This window comes from Numida meleagris, chromosome 1 (assembly GCF_002078875.1).
Source record: "Numida meleagris isolate 19003 breed g44 Domestic line chromosome 1, NumMel1.0, whole genome shotgun sequence".
Taxonomy (NCBI): Eukaryota; Metazoa; Chordata; class Aves; order Galliformes; family Numididae; genus Numida; species Numida meleagris.
In genome coordinates, this window is record NC_034409.1 from 36,676,039 (window position 1) to 36,691,111 (window position 15,073).

At 41.0% G+C, this 15,073-nt stretch overlaps 1 protein-coding gene across 3 annotated transcripts in view; it reads left to right on the top strand.

Annotated features, from left to right (window-relative positions):
- Positions 3,957 to 15,073, top strand: part of LGR5 (leucine rich repeat containing G protein-coupled receptor 5) — an 89,426-nt gene continuing 78,309 nt past the window's right edge. For 2 of the 3 annotated variants that reach the window (XM_021385178.1, XM_021385180.1), the window contains exon 1: positions 3,958 to 4,265. In XM_021385178.1, the coding sequence (XP_021240853.1) occupies positions 4,051 to 4,265 (215 nt within the window). In that variant the 5' untranslated portion in view covers positions 3,958 to 4,050. Of the gene's footprint in view, positions 4,266 to 15,073 lie in introns of all 3 variants that reach the window. The other variant, XM_021385179.1, reaches the window with a different exon arrangement.

Below are 15,073 nucleotides of genomic sequence, written 5' to 3' on the forward strand. Positions count from 1 at the left end.
AACTGTATTGTGTCTGATGATGATTCTCTAAGGCAAACATTGATCGGACAGTTGGATACAGCTTGAGAAAAAAAGACTGATGATCCAAAAATAGAGCTGATGTTTTCAAATATTAGTTGTACTAATAAGAGACATTACTGCATTATCTTACCATTCTTTGTGTACATTTACACACAGCATTCGTGTTCTCTTCTTGTGACTTCATATGAGATACAGATATACAAAAATACAGTAGCAGATCAATTACTGATAGAGTTAAAAAGTGTCATTGCAAGTGTTATTTAAAGCACATCTTTCCAATTTTGGTGAAATATCCACTTAATGCTTTTGCAGCCTGGCTTTAATTCCCTAAATGATGTCACATCCACCTCAACTGAAAGTAATAGTTATTCTTTATATAGCTTATTTCCACATCTTCACTCTAACACATGGATTTTATTTCCTATACAGAGAGTTACTGTAATGATCAGCTTTCATTCTCTCCAAACAAATATTCAGTAAATCTTCCTCCTATGTATTTACATTTCTTCCTCATTTATTTTCCCAAATCACTACCTATTAAAATGTGCCTGGACAAATATGACTTTTCCACTTCATGTGTGTGCTTTGCAATCAATTTTTTTTCAGAGAGAAAATCATGTCAGCACATCACAACTTGCTTCAAAATTGTACTGAGTCTACTGTCACTGTATGATTTGTAATAACAATACTATTTTTCTATTTTTGTCCCTTCTTCCCATCAGCAGTTTCTCTACCGAAGAATATTTCAGGTGAATCCAAGTAAACCTCACTTGTCAAATGTTTCATCTTGCTTCTAGCGTAACTTCAGAACTGATGAGGGAAGACTGCAGCTAGGTGGCAGTGTGCCAAACAAAAGAATCAACATAAAAAGATGATTTCTAAAGATTCATGACAGAGCATGCCCTAAATAGCATGAAAATCTGAACAAAAACAAGTTAATGACACATAATCCATAATATCATTGCAATTGACATGTTGTGGCCATGTGGTAAATCAGGCGAGAGTAATTAAAGTTTTGTATTTCTTCTAGGTTCTAGGAGAGATTCTGCCCTAACCATTCTCCATTTACTATGTAAGACAAAAATGGTGCCATCTGCCTTGGCCTGAAGAGCACTTTAAATACATGTTTTGGCTTAAGATTCTCACTGAAACAAGAAAGGTACATGACACAAGTGTGAATGTATACTGACAGGTAAATACAAAATTGAACATAGTATACAGCCTTCTGCCATATGCATAAAAACACCAGTGTTAGGTATTAAACGGCATATGCAGTTCCTCAAGGCTGGCCAGAACAAAAGGATAAGTCAGGTGTCCTGCAAAGGGAAAAGAATCCTTCTGCACAGTTAACTGGGCAGCTCCAGCACTGCTCTGAAGTAGCACAGCCTAAGGACTAGTGGAGCTTCATACTTGTCTTTCAGTGTAAGGACTACAACATGCCCAATGAAGAATTTGTTCCCCCAGTGGGTAAAAAAAGAAATCCCACTCTGTACAACAGCTTTGTTCTTACCACAGCCTAACTACTTGGTTGAACTGCCTCCTAGGTACTTACCATGGACAAGAAAGGAAGAAACGTGGTATGTTCAACTGTACCTTGACCTTCCCAATTGTAATTTTTTTTTACTTTGGCTCTGTATTGGACTTGCTTTAATATCTAAGCACTGGCTGCTACCTTTGATAGTGCAGGATCTGTTACCATTTCTGCTTTAAACTCCATTTTGGCTGGGACAACCAACCATTGCAGAGTGAGGTACAAGTTTCCATTGTTAAATGCTTTAGCCACGCTATTTTTTTTAATCAGTTCATCCAGTTTAAGCTTCCAAAGCAGTAATAGGAGTTAAAGTTTCTTTTTATAGTTCTGTACTTTAAAATCAGCTTTCACATGAAATCTAAAGTCTGTCCTGCTGTAATTAGTGATCTGCCCCCAAAACACATTAAATATATCTATCTGCTGTATGAACTGGTGTGCTTTTTGTGTGCATGTAAGGCATAACATGTTTTGTTTCTTAGTACACAAGCAATCCAGGAACATATCTTTTCTATCGATAAGCCTTAAGCTGGAGTGTCATCATACTATCACAATCAGAGGACAGCTTCTTTGTTTGAGTATCAGGAAGACAGGAAGAGATTTAAGACAATGTTTTGCTGAGAACCCTTTGGGTTTTGTTTACTACCTTGGCAAAATCCAAAAATGGCTGCAGCATGGATTTTACTCGAAGTGACAGGGACAGCATGCCAAGATGTGAGAATCTGCAGTAAGTCGAAGGACAGCCTTTTGGAACAGCAGCACCTCCCTAAAATATTACCAAACTGACAGATGTTTTTCCTTTTCTCTTTGTGGAGAATCAGAGACCTGTAACAAACATGAAAAGAAAATAACTGTAAAGCCTAATTTAAGTGCCCAAATGTAAGAACTATCCATCTTGTCACATCCTTCTTTTAGTCCTCAAGCTATCCTTCTTCCAAAAATTCTTTAAATTAAATAGCAGCACATTTAATGTTTCTAAGAAAGTCACTAGTAGAACAAATGTATTCATGAAAAATAAACAACACTTGCAGGATAATTTTTAAAGTTAAACCCTCACTACAAATTGATCTGTCTGTCCACTTGCAGATATCTTGTGCAACTGGATCAAATCCTCAACAGAAAAGGAACAAGCAGCATACGCCTTGCTTTCTAGAACAAACAAAATATGTGCTTAATGGCCTCAGGTTATATAAATACTATTTCCCTACACTTATGAGAAATATTTACTTCTTTGTTAACTAAAACTATTCTGATACCTTTGTCAGAGAACTTTCGTGACTCTAACGTCATGAAGTATAGATGCCTAACAAGGACTATTTTGCTCCAGAATAAAGTAAAATACTCAGAATTTATCAAGCCATTAGCACGTATTCATTCAGCACAACATAGAATCATAGAATGGTTTGGATTGGACAGGACCTTCGAGATCATCCTTTTCTAACCTGTTGCCATGGGCAGAGTTGCCAGGCAGTTCAGAAACAGAACAACTGCTATTTTGCAGAGACATTAGGCATGGAAAGTCTGAGATTTTGGATAGAAAAGGTAACCCTACTGCACACTGGTTCTTGCAATTTTTCTACTTGGCCATTTCTTCCTGTAAATCTATGCTTTCAATGGCCGTTCTCATTAGCTTAGGATAAGGTGATGCTTGGGGAAAGCTTCCCACCAGCCCATAGGCCTAGACTGACAAAGCATTTGGCCTAACGAGCAAGACAGCAGATTCCTTCTTTATTAATTTAAATGGAGCACTTGAGCTCCAGTGCAGGGTCCTTCTGCAGTTCAGGTTACATCCAATGATGGTCCAGAGGTGGGAATAGGGACTAGAACCTGGGTGGTATGTAAAAACAAGTATTTTGCTGGCCTTTTCATTAGGCTCTCATTTCAGATTTAATTGTAGATTCAGAGACGGCATAGCCGAAAACCTTTAACTAATGCTCCCTGGGGCATAGCAAGCAACCTGACCAACCATCCAGTCACCAGTTTAAACAAGACTTGGGCTGGAACTTAGTTATTAAACCGGTTGCAAGTCCTAAGCCTGGAGCTTGTGGTGTGATTTGGAAGGGAACAAAAAAGAACAAGCACAACACCGATGTGGCACAGCAAGAAAGCTCAAAATTTTGCCATCCTCACCTCTCCTTCAGTTTTGAGGGAAAAGAGGGAGGGAAGGGGCCAACCGCCATTTCACGACCGCTGCCCGCACGCCGCTGTCCTGAGGGGAGCTCGCGCCCTGAGGCGAGCCCTGAAGCTCTGCGGCCGCCCCGCCCCGGGTACCCCCCGCCTCCCGCCTCTCCCCGCCCGCCCGCCCGCTCGTACTGCGACGCGGGCAGGGCCGCCGCGCTACGGCGGGCAAGGCTGGGGCGGCGTCAGCGGGCGCGCGGTGCCGGCCGCAGGGCTTTAAAGCAGCGTGTAAGCTGAGATGCTACCACAGACAGCGGCGCGGCGGCGGCGGCCGCAGCAGCTCCCCGAGCCCAGCCGGCCGCGGGGCGTGCGAGCCGGGACCCATGGCGACGTCCCGCGCTGCCCGTGCCCTCCTCCTCCTCCTTCTCCTGCTCTGCCTGCCCGGGCTGCGGCGGGGAGCGCGGGGCGGCGGGCAGCGCCCGCGGGGCTGTCCTGCGCCGTGCCGCTGCGAGCAGGAGGGCATGCTGCTCCGCGCCGACTGCTCCGACCTGGGGCTGACGGCCGTGCCCGCCAACCTCAGCGCCTTCACCTCCTACCTGTAAGTGCGGGACGGGAGGGGGCGACTTCCATAAGTGCCAAATGGCTTTTTGTGAGACGGGCGGGCTGGAAAGCGTTTACGGGCGTCCTGCTTTCGCCGTGCCCGCTCGGGTGTCTGTAGAGGATCGCCATGCGATGTGCCGTTCGGAGGGTAATTAAAAGCGGTTGCAACAGCGGAAACTCGATTAGATCCGCGGGAACGTTATCTCCACCTTCGCTTCCCGGGACAGCGCTTTGAGCTGCGGCTGCTGCCGGTGTAATAATGGTTATTAACGGCTGAGAACGGCGGGCAGGTGGCCGGGCCCGTCCCGCAGCCGCCGCTGTGCCCCGGGCACTGCCGCAGGGAGCCCCGCGCCGGCGCCAGGTGAGCTCCGCGCTGCGCTGTGCGGGGCGGCCGGAGCAGAAAACTGCTGCATTTATTGTAATAATAGTAGTAGTAATAATCCCAGGGAACTTTCTTTCCTTGCTTGCTTTTGAGAGGGCTCGTCGTTAAGCCCCTGTTGGTTTTCGTGCGTTGAAAGCGTTGGTGCACTATGTCTTAGTGCCCTCCGTGCTGATTTCATGCAGTTCTAAGCGGCTGCGTGTCCAGTAGCTTGTTAGTGGGATGCTTCTCCGTATCCAGCACGTCTTGTGTCTGTCTTGTCCACTTGCTTATGACTGTCGACATCCTCGCTGCTATGGTTACTGTGAAGATGCTTTCCCAGGGCTGCGTGCCTGTGTGGTCCTGAAGCGATAATTCCGAACTAACTTGTCACTACTGTGCTTCAGAGGACATAGAACACACGTTGCATCTGGGAAACTAGATGGAACTCAACTAGAAATGACAAACGTGACAACATGGGCAAGGTAGAAATGAAATTCAACCAATAAAATGGAAGTAGTAAGTGCGCGTTGGGTGAAAGCTTAGTTGAGATAAAATAGTGGTTTAGAAAGAGGATGTCCAGCTGAAAGCCTTTTCTAAATATTCTGCACATCAATCCTCTTCTGGAATTTATCTTCATAAGATCAGTTTTAGCTTATTTTATCCTGAACATTTCAAAGTCAAAGTTATTAGGAACATTAAAAGGTGGGAGCCCATACTATTTAATGGCTGTTTACAGCAAAGCAGAACTTTGGCTATACACAACTGAACTGAAGTCTTTAAGATACACACAGAATTTTTCACTGGTTTCTCAAGCAACAGGTGAGGATTTGGGGCACACACATGACTCAATATTTTCTGATGCTTTGGAAAGTCATTACCAGAAAGATAGGTAATGAACATATAACAGGGCACGTATTTAAGCTGTACATGTCCCATGTCAAGAAGTAGATGCCCTAAACTCAGTACTGCTTGTAGGAATGCTAAAACTGGAAGGATAACTTTTGAGAGCCTACAGTGTGACTGCTTTATGAAGAAAAAAAGAACATACACTTGCATGATGATGTCAAAACACCACTGCTGTGGACATCTGCTGTTCAAAAGCTGTGTGTCTCCAGCAACCTGCTTCTAAGCAGGCTTATGATCTGCTCCACAATTTTGTTTTTTCAGTCTTCTTGTCCTTTAGTGGGAGAATGCGTTTCTCCAGTCAAGAATTCTGTTCTGCTCAGGAGCATGCACCCTAAGTGTAAAAACTCCACTGCGGGGTAGGCAGACTTCTAAATAACCAAGGCTATTTGCATGCAGTGTGGTAGTCAAGTGGGTAAAAGACTGGAGCATACACTGGTGCATCCACACTTATAAGGCTGTTATTCTTGGATTGATTAATTATTGCCTAGTTATGCAGAGCTGTAGCTCCTGCCTACCTTCTGTACAGAACTGTCAAGACTCATTTTCTGTAGATGGCTAAGCAATGGTAAATTTTAAAACATGCCTGCTCATTATAGAGACGTTTCCCTCCTTAAGGTTCGTGGTGCCCAACCAATTGCTTCTTGATTTATTTTTTTGCCCTTGGTTTTGTTTTCTGAACAAAGCAGAAATGTCTTTTTGTGCTGTGACAATTTTTGCTTTAGAACAAAACAGGAGGTTAAAACGTTATGCTCAAATTAACTCTCTTTCCAGCAAAGAATATCTTCGCTGGAAGATTCCCATATTTACAGTGTATACATCTGGCCAAAAACTGCCAATGGTACTACCTTATGCTAAGGTTGCGCTTTTGTAGGGTTGTTTTTTTTTTCTGAATTTCTGTCATTCTTGTCTTATCTAAGGCACTTGCAGGAAAAAAAAGATAATGATAACTTGTTGTATGCTGGATATTGTGTGAAAACTTGAAATACTGAGGCCACATTTGTTTTATGTTGGGACAAATGTGTACAGATCACGATATGTCATTGTGACTAAACTCCACTTCTTGTATGAAGGTGCTCTCGCGGTAAAGCCAAATGTAGTCTACAGCTGGACCTGCTATATGTTTCTGCATTCTCATACAAAGTTTCAATCCCTGCTTCCCCATCAAAAATCATTGCATTTATGCTTTTCTATCTGCTGCCATGAACTGTTAGACTTTTTAAGAACAGACAAGGAGTATCCAGGAGTTTCTTGCCATTTCTTCTTCATTTGCTTCTAGGCTAAATAACGTACTCAGTGTATGTAATGCAATTCCTGTTGACATTAATGTGAATTCCATGTGCTGGTGAAGGGCAGCACTGAGTCTCTGTTTCAAATTAAGAACATGTCACTTTCCTATCAGTACACAGTGAAAAGAAGAAGCCAGGATCTACAAGTCTGTGGCACATGGGATCTCATTAATTCTCAAACCAAGCCTATGAGTTAGTGTAGTATTGTTACCGTTTATTGTGATGTGGAAAACTGAGGCAAAGAAGAGTTTGCTCAAAGTTAAAGTTTATGACAGTCAGTAATTAAAGCCAGAATGCCTTATCCTAACTCCATTCTTTAAACACAGACTCAGCCAACTTCTCCTAAATAACTGCTCATTAAAAATAGTGTAAAATTTGCCTACTCCTGTTCAAGAATATTTAATATGACAAGTATATTAAAAAAATTGTTTCATATCTCTCGTGATGACAATCCAGAATACAGTCCTTAAAGATTCTGAGGGGCTTTGTAATGTGGTTGGGTAGCAGAGAAAAGAAAATTAATCGTAAATGCCAGTGCTGTCTGAGAGCTGCTGTGTTCTTCATGATCAGAGACTTTCCATGAGGCCCTTAACAAGAAACTCTTAAGTGGAATATTTTCATAACGTTACAATCTTGTATTGACATAGATGGGTGTGCATACATGTGTAACTATCACAGGTTACGGGGCATTACCTTTTCCATCATGGTTTACTTAATACGTTATTTTTGGATAAGTGGTAATCACATTTTTAAAATGCTAATTTTGAGTACATTGTAAATCTGGATAATAACAGAAAAATCTGGTTGGTGTAATTGTTAATCCTTCATAGGAATTACTTGTTAGAAAGATATTCTTTTTTAAAACTATGTTGACATTGATAGTATTACAGTAAAGCCTATGAATATCATAAGTTTTATAACATACTCCTCAGATAAACTTTGACCTTCTGTTTCATTCATTTCCATAATGTTGTATTTAATAGTAATTATTCCTGTAAAGCACGTTTGATACTTTTGAGGATTTTTGAAAGTGTTTAAGAGAACTAAACATTAAAAAAAAAAAAAAGACAATTCTGGGGGAAAAATTATTTATCTTTGAAGGTTAAAAAGTACATTTGCTTAAATTATCTGCACTTCTGAAATGAGGCAGTGGCTTCTGTGTTGGGAATACATAAAAACATGAAGCCAGATGCTTTGGGGTAAATTTGCCCTGTTTTATTATCACATTCTAATATCACGGTGCAAACTCGAGTCCTGTATACCCCTTCATCTAAGGTACCATGGGAGCGACTGCAGTGTTTCAGGGAGATCAGATAACAAGGTATCTTCTTAAGCAGGAGCGAGCTTTATAAAGTCTCTTAGAACTTGCAGATCCCTTGACAAGGTTTAGGTGTTAGGTTGCTAGTAAAATGCCTGCCTTTCCTTAGAAAGTATTTATTTACATAGCTACAAACTTTATAAACCATTTTTTCTCCTTTCTAGTTGAGATAAGTTAAATGTTCAGCACGTGGTTTCAGGTCACAGTCTGAGTCTTGTCCTAGTGAGAAACGAAGGTAAATCCAGATTCTGGGTTTAGAATCTAGTGTTACATCCCATTTTTGAAATGAAAACAGAGCTTTTCCTCTCTGCTCATGACAATGGTAGGTATACAGAGGTAAAACATATGCCTAGGTAAATCAGAGGTGCGTGAAAACCAAGGAAGTAACAACGTATTTAACGTTCCTGTTCATCAGCTTCCAAGGGACTTGCTTTAAATTTCAAAACATAATGTGTCAACTCAAAGTTAGTTTCTTTGTGGAAAAAATTTAGATTGAGTTTGACAATGTCACTCTTCACACTTGGGAATACAGTGCTCAAGTTAACTCTTTACTCTGCTTTCAGTATAAAGGCCGAGCAGCCTTGTGCTGCTCAGAGGGGGAAAAAGGCGCTCACGCTACCTCTCCCCTTTGTAGCATTTGCTGTGTGGAAATACTGCATAAATTGACAGGGAAAAGGAAGCTGTCTTTAACTGGTAGAATACAGGGAGCTGGCAGGGTGGAGGCACGTTCAGTTCGGTTTGGTGTCTGAAGTGCATGGGACAATTGGCCGGGCAGAGGGGGCCCGACTCCAGCTGGGAACGCGTGCTCCAGGCTGACCTTCCCAGCCAGCATGCCAACGGAGATTAGGCTTCCCTCAAGTGCTCCCTTGTTAACCCAGTCTTTGCTCCGGCATGATTTGTCTTCCAAATGTATAAAATTGCTACTAGTTTTGCTGTCTAGATTGCTTTCTTTTATTCTGTGTTTGCTGGCCAAAGATAATATTTCATCCACATGCACTGCTTTCCTAATTCTCTGTTGGTCATTTAAGTGGTCTCGATTAATGCAATTTATGGTATTTTCCTTCACTTACTTCCTTGAACTGTCCAGCAGATCTGATTCTTTTCCCAGTAAAAATCATGGTAAATAAGGTGTGGTTCCTTTGGCTCCGAGTTTACCGACCGAGGGCAGAACATGATGTGGTGTTTTTGACATACCAAAACAGCTTTAGACTTCAGCTCAAAGAAAATACCCTAACGTCTTTTAAAAAAGAATGAGATGTGATCAAAGCGTGCTTACTCCTCAGAGATTTAGCAATTCAAGTGGCAAATCCTTATGCTACACACTCTGTGCTGTGCTGAGAAGGCCTGAGTAATGTCTGTGCACTTCTGATCAGGTGCAGGAAGGTTAATGCCTGGAGAATTAAAAAAGAAATAAATGTAGTTGCGGAGGGGTAGGGCCTGAAGTGGTGTTACTGTTGCTCACTGAAGGAGTACTGTCCTCTCTCTTGGAATGGAGGTTTAGATGAAAACTGCAGCAAGAAAAGACAATGAGCACCTTATACTGTATGACAGTAACTCATGGCACCCCTCTTTTTCATCCGAGAAGCATGGTTTTGTGCTTTATTTTCTAAAAGCTTATGGCAACAGCTTGGAATTTTTGAACTAGAGACCTCAGAATGAGTATTAAAGCAGCACCACCCACTCTGAATTCCATCCTGGAGCCTCTTTGCTGTTGAGCTGACAAAAGCCTATCAGCTGCTGCTCAGAGAGAAGCAAGTGTTCTAACTGGGAGAGCACAAGCCCACTGGTACAAGTTACAACCACCACAACTAGGTACAACCACCACCTGCTACTTTGAACAGGAAAGGAGTGGGATAGCAGTGCAGATCCCCAGGAGTTAGTACAGGATGTCCCCAGCTTGGTAAGGCCTTTGTAGAGACAGCGCATTCTGTATCACCTTAAGATTTATGATTTTGCTAGGTTTTATTATACTTTTTTAGCTATGAGCTTTAGGTTTTGGAGTCAGTGGCCACAGCACTAACGTCCACCTTTAGAAGTTGTGTTTTCCTGTCTAGAAATTGCTGCAAAAATAATTATTCTAAAGTGTAGTGTTATCCAACACTGATAATTGTAATAATCAACCACTCCCAAATTAAGATTTTATTGGTAACAAATGGACTCTTAGTTTGGGCCCGACTGTATAATTTGGCTTCAGTCCTGCAAATACTTATCCAGATACTTAACTGTAGTGTCAGGAGTGGTTCCACTGAAATCACATGTGCAAATGTTTGTATGAGCAAGGCCTTGTGTAATTTTAAAACAATTCTCATCTTCCCCAAATATGAATTCACTTGCGTGGAATAGTTTTATTACAGTGTTCTGCCACGCTATCTCATTCCATAGCCTAAAGCATTAGGTATATCATAAATAACCTAAAGGCCTGAATTTCCATTTTTTTTTTGAAGTTTTATGTAAAATGTGTATATAATTAATGTGAAAATCACTGTCTTTCAACAATTATGTAACTGCAAGTAATTTCATGGACAATTTTTTTATAAATGTTGCTGAAATATTTTGTATAGTAGTATTTCAAGAGAGACAGGAAACAGACTGGGGATAGGATACCCTTGCATGTGGAGATGTGTGTGGGTAGGTAGGCTGGCAGGTAGATACTTTTTTACCAATGTGCCCAAAGCATATCAGCACCTTGCAGTACAAACAAACACTGCTTCCATCACACAAAGTCTTTTGCAGTCACTTGAATAAATGTTTCTTTTTTTATTGAGTGTAACCATGCTTACTAATGTCACTTAAGTGTTTGCATAAGGCAGAAGTATTTGTGGGATTGGGACTTAATCTGTATAATGATTGTGTATAAATTTAACCCTTTTGGTCTTAAGAATTTTTGTTGTGCTTATAGATACATAACTCTTCCAATAAAACCTGTACAATAGTTTCTTGGTGCTGTTTATGACGGGGATGTAAAGATGGTGTTCAGCACTGTTTGCTTAGTTCTAATACTTTTCTATTTATGTTTTTTGCTATTAGTTCATTTACCAAACACTTCGATCCATTTTGCTTGAGGATTAAATAGTTATAGCACCAGTGTTAAACAGAAATAAAACTTTCCTAGCTCTTGTTTCTGCAGCAATTAGCATCTTATGATGCCAGTTACACCATGTCTTCTGGATCCTGCGATAATATAAATGCTAGTCTTAGTGAATGAGAGAGCAGATGTGAGATGATGTCAGCACTAAGAGAAGTGTAACTGCACTGATTTGGCATTCACTGAGTTTGTAAATGAGTCTCTGTATACCCTGAGGGCAGAAGTAGGTCATAGCTGGCAAAGGAAACAAGATAAGACGAAGCTCGCTCTCACCCATCTCTGAAAGTTACCTGTTGTAAACCACCTTGATGAGTAACTTGCCTTTGGGTCTCTTAGCCCAATAAGTTTGGAGTTCCTTAAATGCCCAGCTTCACAGAGGTTGCCATTTTGGAAGCATGAGGAAAGAGAAGGAACTGCTCCTGCAAACAGGGAATGTGATCAGATAGCTATAGCCAGGATCCAGATGGCGAGACCTTTGGGTTCTGCTGCTGAATATCATCATCAGTAAGTTACAACTCTGAGCAAGTCATGCAAAGTTCTGTAGTCTTACTTTATAGGTGAGACAGCTATCTACATCTGAGTTCAACTAATTTGGTCGTGACTGATAAACGCTGGAGATCTATAGATTAAAAACATGTAATGAAGTGCTAATTATGAGTATGACGTGGTAAAATAAGGTGAAATCCCAAAGGATTTGTGTGTGTCTGTGTGTGTGGATGTGCATCTCCCTTTCAGTTTTGCTCATGGTTGCCTACGTGGTCTCAAGTCAGTGACATATACAATTCTTATTGGAACAAGTAAAATCTAAGCAGGCATCTGAAAGCAATATTTGACCTGCTGACAAAAAAAATACAGGATCCATATGTTTGGAAGTATTGCCTGCACTCATGCTGAAGTTGTACAAAGACAAGGATTTGGAAAAGGGCCAAAAGAAGTGCAGGTTCAACCTTGTGACCTGACAAAGGTCTCAGGGAGTAAATTGCAGTCCTGTGGTGTCCTTGTATAAAGCCTCAGTATATTGAATTTAACCTGCAACAGGCACACACTATTTCAGAGGATTAACAGAGGCATTAAAAGTACATTGTGAAGAGAGAAGCAGCAGGTAGCCCGGGAATCTGTCTGTATTGGAACTGTGGAGCAGTGAAACGTGGCTCTCATCAGGCAGCTCAACCAACTTTAAATCCCTGGGAGAGTGACAGGAATGGAAATCAGTTTCCATTTGTGCCAGTTGTCAGCAATAAGACTTTGTAGGGTACAGTTACCTTGGCATAGTTATTACCTGAAAAGTTTGGGACTAGCTGGACCTACTGGAGGTAACAGATAAGTGTGGTCATGGTGGGGTGAAAAGTATGGGTTTGCAGTGCTGCTGTTGTTTGTTTTGAGTGTGGGCACTGTGAAAGTTCAACTGGGAGCAAGATAAGGTGTTCACATGGTGTTATTTAGGTCAGCACTCACACAGGACAATGTGAAAGCTCACAATGCTGAGAATAGCATATGGTAAAGCTGTTTCTCAGCATACAGTCTACTCATCTGACCTGTTGCCTGTACATACGTAGAACAGTGTGAACTGCTGAGTGCCAGATCATTACTTATTGCTGGCTAAGACAGGAGATGTGAAAATAAAGGTCAAGACAAGCATCATGGAACATCTTATCTGCCTGAAGGACAGAGACGGTAAGGAGTGTAGTGGATTGGATTCTGGAAATCTTGAAGTAGATGCATTTTTATTTCTAAAGTCTAAATACTTGCAGAAGACTGATAAAGAGAAAAAATAATCCGGAATAGAAAAAAAAAAAAACATTGTGTAGAAACAGATATATGTGGAAGAATGTCATACTGACAGTATTTCTAGCGTTCTCTAGATGGGATATTTAAAACAAATCATTAGAGGGAATGGGGAAAAAAAAGACCCAGTGCCAGATTTGTCTCTGCACATTACTCCATCCATGTGTGTAATTCAATACTTATGCCAAGAAAGACCTCAGGTAGGTTTTGCTTTGCTTATAATAATGGAGCTAACTTGATTCTCTAGAATTAGGACTGCTAAAACAAATTCAGTTTGAAAAATTCATAGATTTTAGAAAAGTATTAATATAATTAATTTGAAGCATTCATATCAGTCTTAATGTGATAGCTCTTGAAGGAAAAGCTTCTGATGTGTCATTACTGCGCAAGGTATCTGTCTTTATGAAACAAATAGAAGTCAAATTTTTTTAAGGAAGAAAAAATTAAATGTACAACCAAGTAATCATTTCTGTCTTGCTTGTGTCAGGATACATACTCTGCCATGAAAGTTTCATTATGTCACAGAGTTGTGATCAGCTGTACAGATTTTCCAACAGTTTGAGGAGAGTGTGATTTTCTTTTATTTTTCAGACTTTTCTGTTGCTGATAATAGCATTCAGTGGAAAATGCAACAGATTTTTTTTTAGAGGACGCTTGCATTGCACCATGATACATTTGTTATATTTATCATGGACAGATATCATCCCACCAGATAGAGTTATCAAAATCACATTTATCCACATATTAGTGCCTCAGCCTTTAATGGCCATCTCCAGTCATCTGTGAAGAATCCTGTAAACTTGAAGCCAGATGTGGTCTGTTTTCTACATTTATCATCAATCATGACTATAGCATCTTGCAGGCATGTAGCTCTGTGTTCCTGCCTGTCTGACCATAGGGCACTGCTGTAAGAGCATCAGATTTCATGAAGAATTCACAATATCCAGATTCACTGGATGGTATTATTTTCAGTGTTTGTATCTCTGTGTGGGAAGCATATAGGGAAATGCTGCATGCTGTCAACATGCTGCTAGTTTAATCTGTTCTGATAAGGGCTTGTGGAAACTAATTATGAACAAGTTCAGTTCCCAATGAAGCTAAAACTGCAACTCCTTATGATTACATGGATTGAGCTCCTGGAATGTCAGTTAGCTCTACTGTAGAACGTTCTGTTGGGTCACGGGGAGTCTAATCTTTATCCAAATATCACTGCGTGTTGAGTATGCAAACAGATTTGTTTTTCATATTTGGTGAATGAATAACTGCCTGAGAACATAATAAGAGTAATTAATAGTAAATTATATTCATTAGTGGTTTTGTTTATCACAGCATTGAGGGCTTCCATTAAAAGTGTTCCCAGCTTTTATAAGATAGAGTTAAGGTGGTTGTTCTCATCAAGGTTAGACCCTATGAAAATAAACACTCTATGTATCATCGTGTAATAGTGTGAATTCAGTAATGGCTGGCTGTCCTAGCCACAGAAGAACAATAACAGGAAGACATAAAAGCAAAAAATACTTCTAACAACACAGCACTATGCTTCCATTCTTTCAGTCAGTAACACCATTACTAACATTAAAGATAAATGAAATACGTATCAAGCTGTAGCAGCGTGAAACAAAATCAAATGTGTGCTAATCCTTCTATTTGTTGTTTGCTGACAGCAACATAGTGTTGTTCATCAGAAGCGATTCGAGAATATAAAACACTTGGTAATCTAACATTTATTACCAAGTTTAAACACTAATCTGAGTGTTCCTCCATGCCATCAAGTCCATCACAACAAAATGCCTCAGACCATTACTCTCCAGTGTGACTCTGTCTGACAAGCACCTGGTATGTTTGTAGGCTTTTTGACTCATGGAGCAGCTCCTGACTTATTAGACAGGCTGAGGTGTTCAGCAGTGTGACAGGCAAACTCCTGCATTGGTCCCCTTGGGTGCAATTAGAGCAGGCCTGGTGCTACTGCAGTGACCTTGGGTGCACTTTGGGAACACGTGGTTCACCACTGTGTAAGCTGACCTGAAAGAAACAGCCCAGGGCTGCTCCAGGTGGGGAGGATGAC